Source organism: Artemia franciscana, chromosome 9 (genome assembly GCF_032884065.1).
Source record: "Artemia franciscana chromosome 9, ASM3288406v1, whole genome shotgun sequence".
Taxonomy (NCBI): Eukaryota; Metazoa; Arthropoda; class Branchiopoda; order Anostraca; family Artemiidae; genus Artemia; species Artemia franciscana.
The window spans coordinates 7,070,831-7,094,325 of NC_088871.1; the positions used below are offsets into that span (position 1 = coordinate 7,070,831).

At 35.4% G+C, this 23,495-nt stretch overlaps 2 protein-coding genes across 6 annotated transcripts in view; one reads left to right on the forward strand and one right to left on the reverse strand.

Moving 5' to 3' along the window:
- LOC136030947 (peptidyl-prolyl cis-trans isomerase G-like) overlaps nt 1-23,495 on the reverse strand; it is a 155,591-nt gene that overhangs the window by 116,131 nt on the left and 15,965 nt on the right. The gene's annotated exons all lie outside the window — the stretch shown is intronic.
- The window catches only part of LOC136030948 (CUGBP Elav-like family member 3-A), a 240,021-nt gene that overhangs the window by 31,393 nt on the left and 185,133 nt on the right, over nt 1-23,495 (forward strand). For 2 of the 4 annotated variants that reach the window (XM_065710072.1, XM_065710073.1), the window contains exon 2: nt 6,122-6,468. In XM_065710072.1, coding sequence (XP_065566144.1) covers nt 6,156-6,468 — 313 coding nt within the window. In that variant the 5' untranslated portion in view covers nt 6,122-6,155. Of the gene's footprint in view, nt 1-6,121; nt 6,469-18,632; nt 18,807-23,495 lie in introns of those variants that run through there. The other 2 variants (XM_065710075.1, XM_065710074.1) reach the window with 2 other exon arrangements.

A 23,495-nucleotide genomic window follows, 5' to 3' on the forward strand; every position in this document is an offset into this window, starting at 1 on the left:
AACCAAGCTAATTTTCTCAGGCTCGTAGCTTCAGATTAGTAACATCAAACCTAATAAATTTTGTATATTTGGAATCAAACAGTTCGTGGTAACGAACTGTAGTAAGGAGCGACCCGGCTCAATAGTAACCAAAACTCTAAAAGACGGAATTTTGATACCAATAGTTACATCAAAAGAACAGTATTTTAATGATGAGTTCAAATATATAAGTTTCATCAAGTTTAGTCTTACCCATCAAAAGTTACGAGCCTGAGAAAATTTGCTTTATTTTAGAAAATAGGGGGAAACATCCCCTAAAAGTCAGTGAATCTTAACGAAAATCATACCATCACATTTTTAGGTTGGGGGGGAGTTGAGAAGAGGGAGATATGTTGGGGGAACTTTCCTTGGAGGAATTTTTCATGGGGAAGAAAATTTTCTTCTTCCCCATGGTTTTCTAGCATTGTTAAAAAAAAAACAATGAAAAAGTAAATATGAAAAAGTTTTTTCAACTGAAAGTAAGGAGAAGCATTAAAAATTTAAACGAACAGAAATTATTGCGCGTAAAATGGGCTCACCTCCTCTTAATATCCCGCTCTTTACGCTAAAGTATTTTCATTAGTTTCAACTATTTATTCTAAGGCTTTTGTGATTCAGCGGTCATTCTTAAGAAATTGGGACAAAATTTAAGCTTTAGTGTAAAGAGCAAGGTATTGAAGAGGGGGTGAACCCCCTCATAAACGTAATAAAAATATGAGAATACAGAAGTTTGTTACGTAAGCTAATTTGTAAGTTACGTATATCTTTTACTAATAAAAACATTCGTAAAAAATTAAAAGATGTAGTTGCCATTTTAAGTAACCAAAAAATCGGAGGGCAACTAGGCCTCCTCCCCAGTTCCTTTTTTTCTCAAAATCATTCGATCAAAACTATGAGAAAGCCATTTAGCCAAAAAAATAAATATACAAATTTTGTTTTAATTATTCGTCTCCGGAGAGCCAAAAGCAAAACATACATTGATTCAAAAACGTTCAGAAATTAAATAGAAAAACAAGTTTTTTTAATGGAAAGTAAGAAACACCCCGCACTTTATGCTATTAAATAAAAAAAAACAAGTTTTTTCAACTGAAAGTAAGGAGTGACATCAAAACTTAAAACGCACAGAAATTACTTCGTATATGAAAGAGGCTGCTTCCTCATAAACGCCCCGCTCTTTACGCTAAAGTTTGACTCTTTCTCTCAATTCTTCTTTCTAAAACAGTAAAAAACTTTAGCGTAAAGAGCGGGGCGTTTATGAGGAAGCAGCCTCTTTCATATACGAAGTAATTTCTGTGCGTTTTAAGTTTTGATGTCACTCCTTACTTTCAGTTGAAAAAACTTGTTTTTTTTATTTAATTTCTGAACGTTTTTGAATCAATGCATGTTTTGATTTTGGCTCTCCGCAGAGGAATAATCAAAACGAAATTTGCATATTTTTTTTTTTTGGCTCAATGGCCTTCTCATAACTTTGATCGAAAGATTTTGAGAAAAAAAGAGCGGGGGACGAAGCCTAGTTGCCCCCCGATTTTTTGGTTAATTAAAAAGGCAACTAAAACTTTTAATTTTTTACGAATATTTTTATTGTTAAAAGATTTACGTAACTTATAAATTAGCTTACGTAAAGAACTTTTGTATTCTCATGTTTTTATTACATATATGAGGGGATTCGCCCCATCATCAGTACCTCGCTCTTTACACTAAAGCTTAAATTTTATCCCAATTCATTAAGAATGACCCCCTGAATCACAAAAGCCGTAGAATAAGTAGTTGAAATTACCGGAAATACTTTAGCGTAAAGAGCGAGGTATTAGAAGGAGGTGAGCCCCTCATATGGGTAATAATTTCTGTTTTTTTTTAAGTTTTATTGCTGTTCCTTACTTCCAGCTGAAAAAGCTTTTTCAATTTTATTTTTTAATTGTTTTTTTTTTAAATAATGCTAGTAAATCCTGCTCTCCCTTCATGGAAATTTTTCATTTAATGGGAAATTTCTCCCATTACAAATTCTCGAAGGAAAGTTCCCCCAGCATATCCCCCTCTTCTCAACCCCTCCCCCAAACCAAAAAAATCCTCCTGAAAACGCCTGTATACTTCCCAATAACCTTTACTATATGTAAGCACAGGTCAAAGTTTGTAACTTGTTGCCCCTCCCACGGAGACTGTGGGGGAGTAAGTCGTCCCCAAAGACATAGTTATAAGGTTTCTCGACTACGCTGAATAAAATGGCTATCTCAGAATTTTGATCCGTTGACTTTGGGAAAATAATTAGCGTGGGAGGGGGCCTAGGTGCCCTCCAATTTTTTTGGTCACTTAAAAAGGGCACTAGAACTTTTCATTTCCGTTAGAATGAGCCCTCTTGCAACATTCTAGGACAACTGGGTCGATACGATCACCCCTGGGGGAAAAAAAAAACAAAAAAACAAAAAAACAAATAAACACGCATCCGTGATCTGCCTTCTGGCAAAAAATGCAAAATTCCACATTTTTGTAGATAGGAGCTCGAAACTTCTACAGTAGGGTTCTCTGATACGCTGAATCTGATGGTGTGATTTTCGTTAAGATTCTATGAGTTTTAGGGGGCGTTTCCCCCTATTTTCTAAAATAACGCAAATTTTCTCAGGCTCGTAACTTTTGATGGGTGAGACTAAACTTGATGAAACTTATATATTTAAAACGAGCATTAAAATGCGATTCTTGTGATATAGCTATTGGTATCAAAATTCCATTTTTTAGAGTTTTGGTTACTATTGAGCCGGGTCGCTCCTTACTACAGTTCGTTATCACGAACTGTTTGAAAGTTTTTTACTATTTTAAAAAGTAGAGTTATCAAACTTTAGTGTAAAGAGCGGGGCGTTGATGAGGAAGCAGCCCTTTCATATAAGAAGTAATTTCTGTTCGTTTTAAGTTTTAATGCCGCTCCTTACTTTCCGTTAAAAAACTGTTTTTTTTATTTAATGTAAAAAGAGCCTAAGAATTTTTCTTTATTTCAGATGCCTACTTGAAATCAACAGCACAGTCTTTCCTCGAAAATTTTGTTCTAATTAAATTCTGTGCCTTATGTCTGCACTTCTGCACCTGGGTACTTTCTCGCTTTAATTAATAAGGGTTTTATTTTTATTAAACAAACAAATACATCGCCCAGTAGAATTGAATTTATTTAGGCTAAACATCTTTTCAAATATCGTAATTAATTACGTCACTATCAAACAACAGAAAGAAAGAAGAAGAAGAAAAAAAGGAGGAAAGAAAAAAAGAAAAGAAAATATCAAAGCTTAAGCTCCCTCAGCTTCATGTGATTCTTCAAGAATCCCCATCCCTACAAAAAAAAGTAAGAAAGAAAAAAATAATAAATTTTTTTACTTATTAAGGTATCTAGTGGAGCGTGTGTGTATACTTCTACAAACAGTTTCGTTTTTCATGTATCTAATGCGTTTGAATGAGAATACGTTCTCGTTATTTTTCATTTTAATTTTAATTTTTTTGTGCTTTTTATGTACGGTCTTCAACGAGTACCTAAACTATCGTAAGCCATTTTTTCTGGAAAATATTCGCTCAAACAAGGAAGTTCTATTGATTTCCTTAATATTTCTTTTGTCTTATCACATTTCTTTTTTGGGATAGTTACAAGTTTCTTGGTTTTTCAAGAAATTTATGTCCTTTTTCCTAACTTAAAGAAGTATTAAGAAAAAGCAGCCACTCAAGTTCAGATTCCTTTTGTTGTATCTTAGATGCCAAAAAAAAGAAAGAAAACAACTGTTATTGAAGGAAAATTTTAAATAACACAAGACAACAAATAGGACAATATTAAAACAAATATAATAACACATAAAATGGCATTTATTTTTTTTTAATTTTAAATATAAGAAATTTCAACGCTTTTTTTCTAAATTACAGTAATGCAAGAGCCCCGAGAGCATTTTTTTCTTTTCCCTCTCCTGTCAAATTACCAGTTAGCTCAATAGTGATTAAATTTGTTTGACTAATAAAATATACCAAACAGTTCCGAAGCAGAAGACATAAGCCAGTAAGTCCAAGGGAGTCTATGTAGAAGGTATGTAAAGGCCTCAAAGTTTAGGACAACTACTATAGGCACTGCACAACCCCTTGTTGAAAGCCGGAATACGTTTAAGCTTTTGCATTTTTCAGGAAAAGTTCTGGCATATGTCCAATGTTAGAATCCTACAATAACAGGTTGACATAACATAAAAAGGATTTGGTGAATTGAATAAACTAATGCATTTGCAATAGAGATATCGTAATATCCTTAATCCAAGCGGGAGCCTTTATATTTTTTTACGGATGAAAAAGAACAAATTAATTTGCTCTAGTTGTTGATCAATGTTATTCTTTTAGATAATAGATATACAAGAGATTCAGAAATCACCTTTGAGACGTGATCTAGAAGCCATGAGCTTCTTCTTTTGTTATGGTCATTTTGGTCACTTAGGGCCACAGTTGGGCTAGGGTGTTTTACTGGACTCAACAATCAAAGATGCCCCATAAGGATAGATATTAATCTTAAGTTTTCTGAAAATCTAAGCAGCCCACCACTTGACTTGCGCCCAAGGACCTAAAAGAAAAGACGAGGGACCAACTCCATTTTTAAAATTGACTATCGGATTGCTCTCCATAGGTTTGACTTTATCTTCACTAGGCTTCCACTAGCTATTCGTAAATTTAAATTTAGCACGAGTTTACATTTAGTCACTAATATGCGTTCACTTTCTAAGCCTAGCAGAATTTTCCCAAATTAATATCCCAGCCTTTTGCTGGTTTTAATATTTTAACTTCATGATTTCGCCAGCAGCACTGCAAAAGTTAACCTACATTATTCCCACCCCATTTTTCATTCCTACAATTTCTAAAAATATATATAAAAGCACAATGCTCTTAATTGTCTACTTCATAAAATAAATAATTCTACTACCGTTTATAAATAGACTAACCTCTTTCATATTGACATGTTGAATTTTCACTCTGAGCCCCGAAAGCTCAGCGTCACACTTGTGACTACACAACGCAGAGCTTTGATAGTGTAATATAACATAACTTAGAAGAAAGATTGACAAATCTGTTGCTAGATCGACCTGGTCTCTACAATAACCATCCAGATTATGAACCCCTCTCAAAAAATACAACAATAATCCACAAGAATCAACCTGTGATGTTATCAACAACTTCGGCAAAGTATGGTTGTGCTTTCACACACCTTTTCTATTTACCTTCTCCAGATTTCTTCAGGTATTCATCTAGAGTTTTAAATTCCAATTTAGAAATAACTATATAAACTACTTTATCTGACTAGCATGTTCAAGGAGAGTAAATCCTTTTCAAAAAACAAGTTAAAGCTCATGTTTAAATCTGGTTTCATAAAGTTGGTAAGCTTCCGTAACACATAGCAAATCATTTGAAGCTATATAACAGGTAGTTGAAGCCAATATTTCTCTAGCGGCTTTACAATCAGTTGGTTCCTGTCACCTCAATAGGGAGCCCCCTGCTCGATCTCAACGGTGGGGGAGCTTGTTGAGACTTTCGGGAAAAGTTTTTCGTCGGGAGGGGATAATGTCACTTGTTTTGTGTTTGGGGGAGGAGGAAAATATAGTTTCTAGAGTCTTCAAACAGGAGTATATGCTACAATTTTTTCCAGCAGGGTATTTTCGTCGAAATCCTTGGGGGGGGGGGGGTAGACTTGGGCTAATTGTCCCAAATCAGGTGGAAATAACAGTGAAATATGAAAAATGAGCCATACAATACCATAAAGGCCAAAATGTACTAAGGAAAACTGACCTGTTTGTCTGGATGCTTGAATTATGCAGGCTTATCTTAGCTTTGACAAGATTTTCGCGAAAACTAAATATCATGCGGGGGGGGGACTGGGGTCGAGGAGGTGAAATGCGGCCATGGGGTTAAACTAGTGTTGGGAGGGGAAAGCTTTCCCCTGCCGCTTAGCAAATTATGCCCTGCTTTTCCGCCTTTTGTATATGTTGTCCGAAAGGTTATTTGGCTTTTCACTACATGGGTTTACATAAACCAATGCTTATATCAGTGTAAACTATCATAAATTGATATATTATTCCTCAGTAACATTTTTCAACTTTTATTCTAGGTTGTATTCTCTGTTTTTTGACCGTTATTCAAAAATGCTAATTCAAGCTAGTCACTATAACCAACAAAATTTAATGAGCAGCTATGATCTACAGCAACACGTCCAGTTACAACAAGTTTGCTTCCCATTTCCATCTCCGCAAGGAGGTGTCATCCCCTACGGTACTCAGCCTTCAATTTCTTTAGCCCCAACGCCTCCGTTAAGGAAGGATCCTGAGGCGATAAAACTTTTTGTTGGTCAAATCCCAAGACATTTGGATGAGGCTGATATCCGACCGATGTTCGAAGAGTTTGGTAAAATCTTTGAGCTCACCATCCTTAGGGATAAGGTGACAGGAATGCATAAAGGTAAGTTATATCCCTCAGTTTCCAGGCATTTAGCTTTGTTGATCTAGCCTTTGGGTGTTTTTATGTTTTCTTGAAAGCTGTTGAGCAATATTTTTACTCCTTGCGAATTTCTTCTAAAGTAATGTTTCAAAAAATTTAATATGATTCAGAGACGATATGATCGGCAGATATGGCTGAAACAAAAAATTAAATTAAACACTTATTGAAATAATTGCATGTGTACATTAAAATGCACGTAATAAAATATTATATTAACATTTTGATAATATGCAAAGAGTTAGTATTATTTTAAAATAACGTATTACTATTTAAAATTACGAAAAATGTATAAATCTTTCATAAAGACAACAAACCAATGAAAAAAGAAAGGGATGGTAATCAAACGGTTTGTGGTATCGAATTGTAAGTAAGGAGCGACCCGGCTCAATAGTAATCGAAACTCTAAAAAAAAGGGAATTTTGACACCAACAGATACATCAAAAGAATTTAATTTTTCTGCTGATTTCAAATATATAAGTTTCATGAAGTTTAGTTTTACCCATCGAAAGCTGTGAGCCTGAGAAAATTTGCCTTATTTTCGAGAAAAAGAGGAAAAAACCTCCCAAAAATCACAGAATTTTAACGAAAATTACATAATCAGATTCAGCGTATCAAATAGCCTTATTGTAGAGGTTTCAAGCTCCTATCTGCGAAAAATTGGAATTTGGTATTTTTTGCCAGAAGAAAGATCACGCATGCGTGTTTATTTATTTTTTTTTTTCCAGGGGTGATCGTATTGACCCAATGGTCCTAGAATATTACTAAAGGGCTCTTTCGAACGAAAATTCAAAGTTATAGTCTTCTTTTTAAGCGGAAAAATTAGAGGGTAACTAACGCTCATTTTTCTTCCAAAGTCGTCCGATCAAAATTTTGAGATAACCATTTTGTTCAACATAGTCGAAAAATCTAATAACTATGTCTTTGAGGATGAGTTAATCCTCTACAGTCCCCGTAAGGGCTGCAAGTTCAGAACTTTGCACATTGTTCAAATATAATATTGGTTACTGGGAAGCAGCCTACACAGAAGTTTTCAGTGTATTTTTTCTGGTGGGGGGCAGTGAGAGGGAGTTACGTGGGAGAAACTTTCAGTGGAGGAATTTTTCACGGGAAAATGAAATTTTCGGTGTCGGGCGCCAGATTTCCCGGCATTATTTAAAGACAATCAAAAATTAAATAAAAAAAATTCAGCTGAAAGTAAGGAGCAACAATAAAACTTGAAACGAACCGAAATTATCACGTATATTAGGGGGATCTTCCTCTCGTCAATACTTCGCTCTTTTCGCTAAAGTCAGAATTTTGTTCCAATTCTTTAAGAATGACCAACGTGAATCACCAAGACCGTTTAGTTAGAATAAATAGCTCTTTTGAAAGTACATAAAAAAAAACTTTAGCGTGAAGAGCGAGGTATTGACAAGGGAGCGAACCTCCTCATATATGCAGTAATATCTGTTTATTTTAAGCTTTAATGTTGCTCCTTACTTTTAGTTGAAAAAAAATCTATTTTTTTTTATTTAATACAATAGAAGGTTAAGTAAATAATTGATACCAACATGTAATATATGAGAAAACTAAAAACTGTGCCAAAACAGTTTTATCAAGTTTTAAATAACTGATCACAAAATTTTTCTCTCAATTTTATACGTGTTTAACTTTTTAAAAGAAGGTATTTTTTTTTAGGCCCCACCCCTTTTTATACTGAACTACGTACAAATAACCACTCCCTTATCACTCAATTCTATGTACGTCCATAATAAAATTTAGCAATTTTCTTGTATTGATTAATTTTTCACAAGTCGATTCGACCAACTCCATTTTGTGAATTTTTTAAGTTTTTAGCATTAAAACAGTTCATATTTATTTTCTAAAAATAAAGTGTATCAAAAAGTCACAACAACTTTTGAAAGCATCATAACTCCTCAATAATTCTGCAAGATCTTGAGATTTCAGCCCCGAGCTAGAGCCCTTACATTTGTTCTTCCCCTATAGATTTTGGGATATAACATTTTCGGTATTTTAGCTGAAAAATACTTTTCTGTATTTTCCACGAGTAAACTGCTCCATTCTAGTTTTTAACAATACATATTACCCCCTCCACTTCTTCATCAATTGGCACGCCTTATCTAGATACCTTGGGAAAAGTGTAAATATTAAACATCACCTCAAATATTGACTTTGACTTAAGTCCCGTTCGGCCTTTGTGGCTGTATTGGGGCTTCTTCTCTTCTGAACAAATGATGAATGTGGCGACGGTAGTTCGATCTATCTGGCGCTAGACGAAGTAGCTGGGGGAGGCTATTGGCCGGGAAGTTGTCGGTCCATCTCTTACGAGGTCGGCCTCTGGGGCGCGTGCCGTGAACCCGTCCTTCGAATGTGATTTTTGGGAGCTGGTTGGCCGACATTCGCTGGATATGGCCAAGCCAGCGGAGTTGCTGGCTTCTGACCCGGTCCATGATGGTGCGGGGACAACGGAGTAGTTTTCGGAGGTCTTCATTTGAGACTCGGTCAATGTAGGTGATCCCTGCAATGCGTCTAAGGCATTTAGTTTCAAATGCGGAGATTCTTCGCTCATCATCAGCCTTTATTGACCAAGTTTCGCTTGAGTATAAAGCAATTGGGATTATGAGAGAGTTGAAGAGTCGCACCTTCAGAGAAGTTGACAGAGTCTTGTTTTCCCAGATTGGCAAGAGGTTCTTGAAGCTGGCGCCTGCCAGGCCAAGTCTGCGTTTGATCGATTTCGAGCAGTCGTTATCAGAAGTTAGGAGGCTCCCTAGGTAGACGAAGGAGTCAACATTTTCTACTGGCTCTTTTTTTATTGTTAGCTGCGCGTTTCTTGAAGTAGGGTCTCCATACACCCGCATAACCTTGGTTTTGGCTGTGTTAACGACCATCCCATAGGCCTCGGTTGCCGACACTAGTTCGTCGGTGTCAGCTTAGAGTAGATGCTCTTGACTGTTGAATTTTTCGATGTCATCTGCGTATGCCAATTTATCGATAAGCTTCCCTCCAATTTCTGCACCGCCAACAGTCTTGGCAAATGATAGCGCTGCGTTGAGGAATAGTTTAAAGAGGTGGGGTGACAAGAGACAACCTTGAAGAACGCCCACCAATGTCAGAAACCCCTCTGTCAATCCCTCGGGTGTTTGGACTTGGCTGACGAAATGTGAATACTGTCTCTTATCAGGATTAATATGTTTTCAGGGACTCCATAGTGTAGCAGGATGTGCCATAATCCATCTCGCAACATCAAGCCAAAAGCCTGCTTGAAATCAATGAAGAGTAGTAGCAGCTCTTTCGCAAACTCGATATACTTCTCCATCGTTTGCCGAGTGGAGAAAATCTGGTCTATGGTAGAGCGGTCTTTTCGAAAGCCTGCTTGGTATTCCCCTAAGATATGGTTTGTCAGAGATTTCGGACGGTCAAGGAGTATTTTTGTAAGAATCTTCGCCGGTTGGCTAGTTAAACTTATTGGATTGTAGTTGTTACAGTCGCCCTTTTCCCCCTTTCTAAAAAGGGAGACGATGGTGGCTTTCGCCCAAGATCTGGGGAAGCGGCCCGTTTCCCAGACACTTGTTATGACTTTCTGATAGATATCGGCCAGTTCTTCTGGGCCTGCTTTTAATAGTTCTGACTGAATACCATCCGGGCCTGGGTATTTATTAATTTTTAAAGGTTTTATTGCTGAGAGTACTTTATCTCTTAGTAGCGGGAAAGATAGTAAGATGTTCGGGTCCGGCGTTATTGTGGGATTCAGTTTTTCGCTAAAGTGATCCTTCCATCGTTCTCGTCTTGCCTCGGAGTCCGTGATTGGGAGCCCGTGTTTATCTAACAGTGTAGGAGCGGCCGATGACTTCTTTTTTGACAGTTCACGGACTTTCTTGTACATGAAGTGGCTATTACCTTTTTGAAAGGCTTCTTCACACTCCCGACGTTTATCATTGACGTAGTGTCGTAGAGCTTACCTGATTTTCTTTTCTACTAGGCAATTCAGCCTCTTGTACTCGTCCTTGCTTTGTCGATCTACCTTGTTAGCATAGACGAGCATCTGCACATATAGATCAATAATTTCGGGGGTGATCCACGGTTTATCCGAATGGGTCTGAATTCCCAGGATTTCACTAGCAGTTTCTCTGATGATGGATACGCTTTTGTCGACCAATCGGTCAATTTCTTCTACTGTTGGAGCTTCCATGGGTTGGATTCTTGACAACTTGTTTGAGAGTGCTGCTCTATACCTGTTCCTTGTTTCTATGTTTTTCAGCATGTCGACACGATATCTTGGTAAGCTTTTCTTAGGCTGTTGGGGCTTCCAAATACGCAAACGGAGCTCAGATATGACTAGAACGTGGTCTGATTCGAAGTTACCACCGACTATGGAGACTGTGTTCAGTACTGATGACTTCCATCGCTTGCCGACAAGTTTGTAATCAATCATGTTTGCAGTGCGGCCGTCAAGGGATCTCCAAGTAACTTTCCTTCGTTCTCTATGACGGAACATGGTTTTCGTTATGAAAAGTTCGTTATCCCGACAAAAGTCGATGAGCATTTCACCCCTGTGGTTCTGCCGCCCATGCCCCAACTTGCCCATGACGTCTTCAAGTCCATCATTTGAGTGTCCGACAATGGCGTTGAAGTCCCCAATCACGAACAGAACATCTTTCTTGGGAGAAAGATGTTAATAATACAATATCATCACATATTTAATACAATCACATCACAATATTTAAATATTGCAATTAAATCCTTAAATTTCATCTAAATAGATTCAGGCAATTATAGATACCTTTTTCAACACCCGACCACACAAACATGCACATGAATTCTAAATATTTTTTCTTCCAGATAATAGTGCGTCAAAATCACTAAACATTCTTTTATGATTATTTCAAACAACTCAACACTCACTAACAAAAAAATTTGTGCTATAATATCCAATCTTCAGTTAAATATTTACGTTAAATAGTAGTTATAGGGGGTTTTCTATTTCCTTTGTCCATGTTCACTCCGAGAAACTTCATTTTCCTCTACTTACTTTCACTCGAGTTACACGCAGGTTCCGTATCCCTCCTATTAGAAATAGATTTAATTGGGCTGAAACTGTCCCTAATTTAAAGAAATGCTATTCAATGAAAACTTGTATCTCGAAGAGTGTTCTTTGCCAGGATTAATGAATTAATGAATTAAATTAATTTCCTTTGCCCTTCCTGGCAAAAATTAATTAATTTATAATTAATTAATTTTAAATTAATTTCTAATTAATTAAATTCTAATTAGAAATTAATTTAAATTAGATTATTAGATTAATATTAGATTAATATTAGATTAATTATTAGATTAATAATTAAATTAGAAATTAATTTCTAATTAATTAATTTAAAATTAATTAATTAATTTTAATTTAAATTAATTTAAATTAATTAATTAATAATTAAAAGGGCAAAGGAATTAATGAATTAATGAATAGTAGAGTAAGTTTTAATTTTTGATTGAATTTAATCATGTTGAGCTGGTCTCCTCTGATTTTTCCCTCCTACGTTTTCTTGCTTTTCGCGATTGATACTTGAAGTTGCTTTCCCTTTATGTGTATATGCATTAGACTTATGATTTTTTAAAATTACTTGTATGTATACGAGCTGTGATTTTTTGGAATCAATTTATTTTAATAAACTTCAAAGTACCAAAGACACTAAAATAAAACATATTTTGTGTAGTCCTATCTAGTTCTAATCATGCCTGAAAAGCCAAGGTTTTCTATGATTTTTCTTTGGTTGTTTCAAACTATTAAGTTTTTAAGAAAGTGCCACTGACAGTGTTATCATGTTGAGACGTGAAAATAAATTAAAAAATAACAAGTTAAATTTATCAACGCTTTCTGTCCGTAAAAATGCAAATGTTAACAATCTGATGATTCCAAAGGACAGCCAGACATAGAAAGAAAAGCTACATCCTCTTAAGTTGTTCAGTGCCATGTGTTATAGCCATTTTTTGGGAGATTTCTGGCATATTTTTCACTCACGATTCCCACATTAAAGCACAGCTACTACCAAAACTGCAAAAGTACACGTGGAATTTCTTAGAAAAGCTACATCCTCTTAAGCTGTTCAGTGCCATATGTTTTAGCTATTTTTTGGCACATTTCTGGCATATTTTTCACTCACGATTCCCACATTATAGCACAGCTACTACCAAAACTGCAAAAGTGCACGTGGAATAGCTTAGAAAAGCTACATCCTCTTAAGCTGTTCAGTGTCATATGTTTTGCTATTTTTCGGCAGAGTCCTGGCATATCTTTCACTCACGGTTCCCAAATTATAGCACAGCTACTACCAAAACTGCCAAAGTACACATGGAATTTTTTTTAGAAAAACTACATCCTCCTAAGCTGTTCAGTGCCATATATTTTAGCCATTTTTTGGCAGATTTCTGGCATTTTTTTCACTCACGATTTTTACATTATAGCACAGCTACTACCAAAACTGCCAGAGTACACGTGCATTTTTTTTCAGAAAAGCTATATCCTCCTAAGCTGTTCAGTGCCATATATTTTAGCCGTTTATTATAGCACAGCTACTGCCAAAACTGCAAAAGTACACGTGAAATTTTTTAGAAAAGTTACATCCTCTTAAGCTGTTAAGTGCCATATGTCTTAGCTATCTTTTGGATGGTTTCTGGCATATTTTTCATTCACGATTCCCACATTATAGCCCAGCTACTATCAAAACTGCAAAAGTGCACGTGGAATCGCTTAGAAAAGCTACATCCTCTTAAGCTGTTCAGTGTCATGTGTCTTAGCTATTTTTCGGCAGATTTCTGGCATATTTTTCACTCATTTCTGGCATATTTTTCACTCACGATTCCCAAATTATAGCACAGCTACTACCAAAACTGCCAAAGTACACGTGGAATTTCCTTAGAAAAGCTAAATCCTCTTAAGCTATTCAGTGCCATATATTTTAGCCATTTTTTGGCAGAATTCTGGCATATTTTTCACTCACGATTCCTACATTATAGCAAAGCTACTACCAAAACTGCAAAAGTGCACGTGGAATTGTTTAGAAAAGCTACATCCTCTTAAGCTGTTCAGTGTCATATGTTTTAGCTATTTTTTGGCAGAGTCCTGGCATATCTTTCACTCACGGTTCCCAAATTATAGCACAGCTACTACCAAAACTGCCAAAGTACACATGGAACTTTTTTTTAGAAAAACTAAATCCTCCTAAGCTGTTCAGTGCCATATATTTTAGCCATTTTTTGGCAGATTTCTGGCATTTTTTTCACTCACGATTTTTACATTATAGCACAGCTACTACCAAAACTGCCAGAGTACACGTGCATTTTTTTTTCAGAAAAGCTACATCCTCCTAAGCTGTTCAGTGCCATATATTTTAGCCGTTTATTATAGCACAGCTACTGCCAAAACTGCAAAAGTACACGTGAAATTTTTTAGAAAAGTTACATCCTCTTAAGCTGTTCAGTGCCATATGTCTTAGCTTTTTTTGGATGGTTTCTGGCATATTTTTCATTCACGATTCCCACATTATAGCCCAGCTACTATCAAAACTACAAAAGTGCACGTGGAATTGCTTAGAAAAGCTACATCCTCTTAAGCTTTTCAGTGTCATATGTCTTAGCTATTTTTCTGTAGATTTCTGGCATATTTTTCACTCATTTCTGGCATATTTTTCACTCACGATTCCCAAATTATAGCACAGCTACTACCAAAACTGCCAAAGTACACGTGGAATTTCCTTAGAAAAGCTACATCCTCTTAAGCTGTTCAGTGTCATATATTTTAGCCATTTTTTGGCAGATTTCTGGCATATTTTTCACTCACGATTCCTACATTATAGCACAGCTACTACCAAAACTGCAAAAGTGCACGTGGAATTGTTTAGAAAAGCTACATCCTCTTAAGCTGTTCAGTGTCATATGTTTTAGCTATTTTTCGGCCGATTTCTGGCATATTTTTCACTCGCGATTCCCAAATTGTAGCACAGCTACTACCAAAACTGCCAAAGGACACGTGGAATTTTTTTTAGAAAAGCTACATCCTCCTAAGCTGTTCAGTGCCATTATTTTAGCCATTTTTTGGCAGATTTCTGGCATATTTTTCACTCGCGATTCCCAAATTGTAGCACAGCTACTACCAAAACTGCCAAAGGACACGTGGAATTTTTTTTTAGAAAAGCTACATCCTCTTAAGCTGTTCAGTGTCATATGTTTTAGCTATTTTTCGGCCGATTTCTGGCATATTTTTCACTCGCGATTCCCAAATTGTAGCACAGCTACTACCAAAACTACCAAAGGATACGTGGAATTTTTTTTAGAAAAGCTACATCCTCCTAAGCTGTTCAGTTCCATTATTTTAGCTATTTTCGGCCGATTTCTGGCATATTTTTCACTCGCGATTCCCAAATTGTAGCACAGCTACTACCAAAACTGCCAAAGTACACGTTGAATTCTTTTCATTAAAACAAAAATACCCAGTTTTGCTTAATGTTTCAAGATTCCATTGGTTCGATAATTTCCACTTCGATCGTTTTTCGATTTCGCTGTCCTTAGTACTTTAGTTTTCCATGCTTATGTTCATCTGTTAACCTTTCACTTTTGTCATCAATGCAATAACCCCTGCTCTGTTAACATAGAAACAAGATAGAAATTGTCCGTAACAGTAGGTTCCAAATAGACAAGTTCTAATATATTATAGTAGACATTACAAAATATCAATTTCTGTTTTGACTAATTGTTTGATACTGTTCCTTAGCAAAACCCTTCTCTTTGAACTAATTTATTGGAAAAGAAAGAAAAATAGTGAAAGAATGGTAGCTACGTAAACAAAAGTTACTCAAGTGTCTTGAATAGATATAATGGAATAAAGGAATTGAACATTGGATTTTCTCAATAATAAATAATAACGTAAAAATAGTTCAGTCTAGAGGTCAAATTGCCAAATATGCCAAAAAGAAAAAAAAATATGAAATACTTCACCCAAGAGACATTACGAAATTTCTATAATAATAAATTGAGGAATAATTCATTTCCTGATAGAAAATAATAAGTCAGTTGAAAAATCAAATCAAATGTGTTTTCTTTAACAAGGATTTCACCAATCCATATTTTGATATGCTATTTTTTCTTTGTATCATCCTTCTTTTAATTTATTATGTTTATTGTCCAATTTTCAGTGATTTTTAGTGTAGTAAATTCTTCTGCTGAAGAGTCTTCCAGCACATCAAGAAAAAAGAAAACAAAAAACAAAAAAAATAATTCTTTACTCAAGATATATTATGCAACCCTAAAATAAAACATTGAGAATACCCTTACTAAATAGAAAAAAAATACGAACGGACAAATCCAATTTAATTTGTTTTCTATAGCATCGATTACCATTCCATAATCCAATTTTTAGGGGGGTTTTAACTCAGTAAATGGGTGTAAGTAACACCCATCCAATGTATCATGAAAAAAAGGGGGGAAAATAGAACTCTACTTTGACCACACATTTTGCGTCTAAATAAACAAAGGGCTTTTGTTCCTTTTTTCCCTCCCTAATTTCAAAGTTGTTTCTTTTGAAGTAGCTAGTCTCTCTAATTTTCCTCATATTCCAACCATGATATGATAAAATTATATTGATCACTACTTCCCCCGTATGTCTCTAGTATTTACCTGAAGCCCTTCAGTTATGTTTTGCAGCTGTTTGTGCCTTTTGTTTGAATTTCTACTCAATATTGAATAAATATTTTCATTCAATAGTATCTAGGTCATTATTTTCCAATTTGTTTTTACATGCAACGCATGAGGTTAATTTTAAATTTTCAATTGTTACAACAAAAAGGGAGGGGGGACTGGTTGATGAATTGTTATTTTGTTAATGTTGGGGAATTGATAACAGGGCTCAGACACAGTAAATTCTTAGCACTAAGGCAGTTGCTATACAACAGGCTACAAGGCAAATAGAATTGAAGGAAATGGTCAGGAAAGGAATCGCACATGCAGTTTTTACTTCTAACCCCTAGAACCGTCACACCGAAATATACAAGTTTCATTAAGTTTAGTCATTCCAATCAAAGGCTATGACCCTTAGAAAATTTTCCCGATCTTCAATAAAAGGGGGACACATACCCTTAAGGTCACGGAATATTAATGAAAATCCCGAATCAGGTTCAGTGTATCAGAGAACCAAACTGCAGAGTTTTCAGGCTCCTATCTGCAAAAATATGGAATTTCGTATTTTTTCCCTGAATAATGATCACGGATGCGTATTTATGTGATTTTTTCTTCAGGGGTGACCCTATCGACTCAGTGGTCTTATAATATCGAGAGAGGGTTCATTTGAACGACAATTAAAAGTTTTTACTTTAAAAAGAAAGTTCTTACTTCAAACACCTAGAACCATCATTATTACTGGGGAGCAGAAGCGTTTGACCCCAAAAATGGTCCGTTTTACCTTTTGAATAATTTCTCCTTTTTAGCAAATGATTCTAAGATTTCAATGGAGGGGGGTCTCAATAGTAGGAATGAATCAGTGTGGAAATGTATGAATGAAAATAGTAAGAAAGGCAAAATGATTTTCCCTTTCTCCTTATATGAGTTTCTAAACGAGTTTCCTGTTCACCGAGTCTGAATTGTATTTTAATTGGCCCCATACCCACTAGAATTTACAACATTCATATATAGAACCAGGCACTATCCTGAGTCGAGAAAAAGGTGGTCAAGCGATTCATAAATTACTGAAAAAAAGGTATATATATATATATTTCTAAATTTAAAATACTGAATGAACGACCATTAATACAAATTTTATCCTATATAAAACAAAAATTTAAGCCGATTATCGTATCACGGATAATTGGACACAAACCGAAGAATACAATACGTTTCTTACGTAGAATAGGAAAAACATAAGTTTAAAAACAAAACATACTTTAACATGAGTTAGAGAACTTTGAACATAAGTAAAAAACAATAAATATATCAAAATGATTAGTATTTTGTTACATTTCTTCATATGTAAAATTAACTAGATTTAAAGTTGTAGACAAAAAGCTATTCCCATAAGTAACTTAACGTGGTTATAGAGAAAAGGACACCGCAAAAAGGGTGGAATTTTTAAATTCGGTAATATTACTTACTTGAATTGAAAATATTTTTGGACCCTTTTTTTAAAACTCACTTAAGTTCTTTTTCTTATCAGTAAAAAACATAAATACTTTTTTTCAGTTTTTTTTCAGAATTTTTAAATTCGGTAATATTACTTACTTGAATTGAAAATATTTTTGGACCCTTTTTTAAAAACTCACTTAAGTTCTTTTTCTTATCAGTTTCCAATACTCTTTGCTCACAGAATTAATCTTCGAGAAGTCAAATAAAAAAGAGTCCTCCCTAAAAGACCATAAAGTATGCAAAAAGTGTAACATTTTTTTTAATTTCAGAAAAACTTGTGTCAGCTCTTTTGGAAGACAATTTTTTTTATTAAGACTACATCTCCCTCCTGTAAAAGTCGTCTACAGGCTCAACCCTCTCCATAGTTTTTTTTTTGTGTAACCTCCCAGTTAACTTCAATTCACAAATTTACTTCACTTCAGTTAACCTTCAATTCAGTTTAAACCAGTTAACTTCAATTCACAGATGTTCTATAACAAACTAAACAAAGGTGATAAGTACTCCAAAACTTAAAAGCTTATGCTCCATGATTTTTAGTGTATATTCCGCAGTTTAGTACCGCTTGGTACTTCGAGAACTGAATCAAAAGTCAAGGAACATGAGCCTCAAAGCTATGGAAAATTTACAACTATAATTCCACTAGCAGTGAAATATTTATGAACGAAGGCCTGAGCTATAATATTCTGCTCGTTCTGAAATTTCAACTATTCATACAGCCAGCCCTACTACACTTATGAAATTAAAACGTATACAAATATTTTGCCTTTAACTATAAACGATTTAAGATTTTTTTAATACTTCTTAGTCGTTTTTGCTCTAACTCTTCTAAGCTTTCTTCTCTATGACTGGTGATAGAACCGTAAGAAAATCCTTAAGGATGTAATAAAGACAGCTTAGAAATTGAAAGCTAGAGGGGGCGCGCGCATCTCTCCCATGAAAACTTTTCCGACTCAATCACCAAGTCTAGTATTGCTTTTGGTTTTGTGTGTGTGTGTGAATCATCTTTGTTGAGTTTTGTTTTTAATTAGTCACGTGGGTTTCAAGAATGACTCATCCTTTGTATGGATCTCTGTATACTCAACAGCCTTGCCAATTTGAAGCAACAGCGGATCCAGAAGCTATTGCCCAATTGTTTGCTGGTATTTCTTTTTTTCCCCTAATATTTTTTTGGATTTATTAAACTTTTAATCAATTTTTCTGTTACAAAAACCAAGTAGGGTGGGTATAATTTTTTTGTTGTTGCTGACAAGTCCCAAATATGCATTCCTTTGCACTGTTCTTGGACTACAGGCCGACATTTTGGCAATATAGAAGTAGTAAGGGGTGGTGAAAGTAGATATACAGTTGTATAGAAGGTAAATACAAAGCCCCGTGTGTACATTTCTATAAGAACAAAGGAGCGACAACAAAAATACCGAAGCTCAGCTAGTTTTATTTCTGTTGTTGACTAACAAATATGTAGAATATACGTTTGGCTAGGGCGGTAAAAGTAGAAATACTCTTGTATAGACTGTAAGTAACTGATATTACCTTGATATACGTAATAATTTCTGTTCGTTTTGAGTTTTAATACTGCTTCTTACTTTCAGTTTAAAAAAATAGCAAGTAAGGGACAAATTGAAAGTACATGTGTATTTCAAACTACATAATAACCTAAATAATTATGATTTATATCTTGCTGTAGGATACTAAAAGCTGTTATTATACTCAGAAAATAGTATTGATTTTAGTATTGATCCAGCAGTTTGAGGTAACGAATTGTAAGTAAGGAGCGACCCACCTCAATAGTAACAAAAACTTGGAAAAATAGAATTTTGATACAAATATATGTATCAAAAGAAGCGGCTTATTATGCTGATTCCAAATATTTAAGTTTGATTAAGTTTAGTCATACCCATCAAAAACAACGACTATCAGAAAACTTGTCCGATTTTCAATAAAAGGGGAACACATCCCCTTAAGGTCATGGAATATTAATGAAAATCACCGAATCAGGTTCAGTGTAACAGAGAACCCTGCGGTAGAGGTTTCCAGCTCCTATCTGAAAATTAAATAAAAAAACAAGTTTTTTTAACTGAAAGTAAGCAGCGACATTAAAACTTAAAACGAACAGAAATTATTCCGGATAAGAAAGGACTTTTCCTCCTCAACGCGCCGCTTTTTACGCTATACTTTGACTCTTTCTCTTAACTCTACTTTTTAAAACAGTAAAACACTTTAGCGTAAAGAGCGAGGTGTTGAGGAGGAAAGCCCCTTTCATATACGGAGTAATTTCTGTTCGTCTTAAGAGTTTTAATGTCACGTATTTGTTTTATTTAATTTCTGGACGTTTTTGAATTAATGCATGCTTTGATCTTGGCTCTCCGCACATAAATAATTGAAACGGAATTTGCATATTCATTTTTTTATGGCTTTCTCATTGTTTTAATCGGAATATTTTAAGAAAAAAAGGAGCGAGGGAAGAGGCCTAGTTGCCCTTCAATTTTTGATTACTTAAAAAGGCAACTAGAACTTTTAATTTTTCACGAACGTTTTCATTAGTAAGAAATATAGGTGACTTACGAATTAACTTACGTAGCAAACTTCTATACTCGTATGTTTTTATTTCGTATAAGTCAGGGTTCACCCTTTCGTCAATACCTCACTCTTTACACTAAAGCTTAAATTTTGTCCCAATTCCTTAAGAATAACCCCTGAATTACAAAGGCCGTAGAATAAATTGTTGAAATTACTAAAAATACTTTAGCTAAAAGAGCGAGGTATTACGAGGAGGTAAACTCCTTATATGCGTAATAATATCTGTTCGTTTTAAGTTTTAATGCTGCTCCTTACTTTCAGTTGAAAAAACTTTTCATATTTATTTTTTCATTGTTTTTTTAAATAATGCTAGAAAATTCTGCCCCCCCTTCATTGAAATTCTCTTCCCCCATGACAAATTCCTCCATGGAAAGATGATCCCACGTAATCCTCCGTCAACTTCTCCCCCCAAACCAAAAAATCCCCTGAAAACGTCTGTACACTTCCCAATAACCATTAATATATGTAAACACAGGTCAAAGTTTGTAACTTGCAGCACCTCCCACGGGGACTGTGGGGGAGTAAGTCGTCCCCAAAGACATAATTATTAGGACTTCGACTTATAAAATGGCTATCTCAGGAAAAAAGAGCGTGGGAGGGGGCCTTGGTGCCCTCCAATTTTTTGGTCACTTAAAAAGGGCACTAGAACTTTTAATTTCCGTTAGAATGAGCCCTCTTGCAAAATTCTAGGATCACTGAGTCGATACGATCATCCCTGGAAAAAACGAAAAAAAAATGAAACAAACAAACAAAACAAATAAACGTGCATCCGCGATCTGTCTTTTGGCAAAAAATGCGAAATTCCAGATTTTTTTAGATAGGAGATTGAAAATTCTACAGTAGGGTCCTCATGATCCGCTGAATCTGATGGTCTGATTTAAGATTGTATGACTTTTAGGGATTCCCCCCTATTTTCTAAAATGAGGCAAAGTTTCTCAGGCCCGTAACTTTTGATAAGTAAGACTAATCTTGATGAAAATCATATATTTAAAATCACCATTAGGATGCGATTCTTTTGATGTAACCATTGGTATCAAAATTATATTTTTTAGCGTTTTGGTTACTTTTGAGCCGGGTCGCTCCTTACTACAGTTCGTTACCATGAACTGTTTGAAAAATGTGGAATTTCGTATTTTTTCCTTGAATAAAAATCACGAATACGTGTTTATTCGTTTTTTTTCTTCAGGAGTGACCTTATCAACTCGGTGGTCCTATAATATCAAGAAGGGGTTCATTTGAACGGAAATTAAGAGTTCTAGTACCCTTTTAAAGTAACTATAAAGTTTGAAGGGCAACTAAGCTCCTTCATATGCCCCTTTTTCACAAGAAAAATTTGAAATAACCATTTTGTTCAGCACTGTTGAAAGGCCAAATACCTATACCCTTGGAGATAACATGATCTCCCATAGCCCTTGGGGGAAGGTTTTTAAGTTGTTAAATTTGCCCATTGTTTACGCATAGTATTTGTTATTGGGAAGTATGCATACTTCCTCCCGTGGGGGAAGGTTTTTAAGTTGTTAAATTTGCCCATTGTTTACGCATAGTATTTGTTATTGGGAAGTATGCATACATTTTTTTTGGGGGGGGGGCGAATTTTCTGCTGGAGGCCTTTCTACTCGGAGAATTTTTCTTGGGGAGGGAAGTTCCAAGGGTGAATATTTCAGGGGAAATTTTACACTGGAGGAATTTGAAAATTCCCATGCGAAATTCTTCTTATGTCTTACTTTCTCTTTGTTGTGTCAATTTTACGCTCGGAGATGTTAAGGGCTATTGTCTGGGGTTTGTATAGAGGTTAGATTTTTCTGTAGAGGTGGAGCCATATTTTCTGGTATTATTTGAAAACGATCAGAAAATGTGTAAAAATCAAGATTTTTTCAACTGAAAGTAATGAGCAACATTAAAACTCAAAACAAATAGAAATTATTACGTACATGAGGGAGTTTGCCCCCTCCTCAACACCTCGCTTTTTACGCTAAGGTTTGATTTCTGTCCCAATTCTTTAAGAACAACTCCTAAAACACACGGTTCGTTTAATTAGAACAATAAAAAGTTTTTTTTTATTACTAAAACACTTTAGCACAAAGAGCAAGGTCTTGAGGAGGAGGCAATTCCCTTCACGTACGTAATAACTTCTGTTTGTTTTGAGTTTTAATGATACTCCTTACTTTCAGTTGAAAAAAAAACTTGTCTTTCTTATTTAATTTTGACATTCAGTGTTGATAAAGTTAGGTACAATATTGCAGAGATTAATCTGTTAATTTTATAATAAATATGTCGCATTGACCAAGGATATATTTCAAAGCCGTCCTGGCCGAGTTGGTTGGTGCGCTGGATTCGGGATCCTTTGTCTGAGAGGACGCGGGTTCGAATCCCAGTTGTACCCAACTCTTCAGTTGGGACGGGGGTCAGTGGCGTGACTCTGTAAGCATAGCCAGAGTCGACCCAGCTCTAAATGGGTACCTGGAGAAATCTGGGGAAGGTAAACAGGAAGGGTGTGCGAAAGCACAGGATGGCTGGCCCCCAACCCCCCATTGCACTTCCTGGCTGAAGGGCCAAGAAACGGAGATCAGCACCTCCGGTACGGACTGTAAAGTCTAATGCCGTATCCTTTACCTTTTTTTTTTTTATATTTCAAACAGTTCGTGGTAACGAAATGTAAGTAAGGAGCGACCTGGCTAAATAGTAACCAAAACTCTAAATAAAAGAATTTAGATACCAATAGATATGTCAAAAGAATTAAATTTTTATTGTGACTTCAAATATATAAGTTTCATCAATTTTAGTTTTATCTATCAAAAGTTACGAGCCTGAGTGCTTTATTTTCGAAAAACAGGGGAAACTTCCCCTAAAAGTCATATAATCTTAATGAAACCACACCATCAGATTCAGCGTATGAGAGAACACTACTGTAAAGTTTTAAACCTCCTATATGCAAAAATAAGAAATTTATATTGTTTGCCAGAAGAAAGATCACGGATGCGTGTTTATTTGCTTTTTTCCAAGGGGTGATCGTATCAACCCAGTAGTCCCAAAATATTGCAAGAGGGCTCATTCAAATGGAAATTAAAATTTATAGTGCCCTTTTTAAGTGACAAAAAATAGGAGGGGAACTAGGCCCCCTCCCACGCTCATTTCCCCCCAAAGTCACCCGTTCAGAATTTTGATATAGCCACTTTGTTCAACATAATCAAAAAATCTAACAAATATGTCTTTGAGGATGACTTAATCTCCCATGGCCCCGGGGGAAGGGC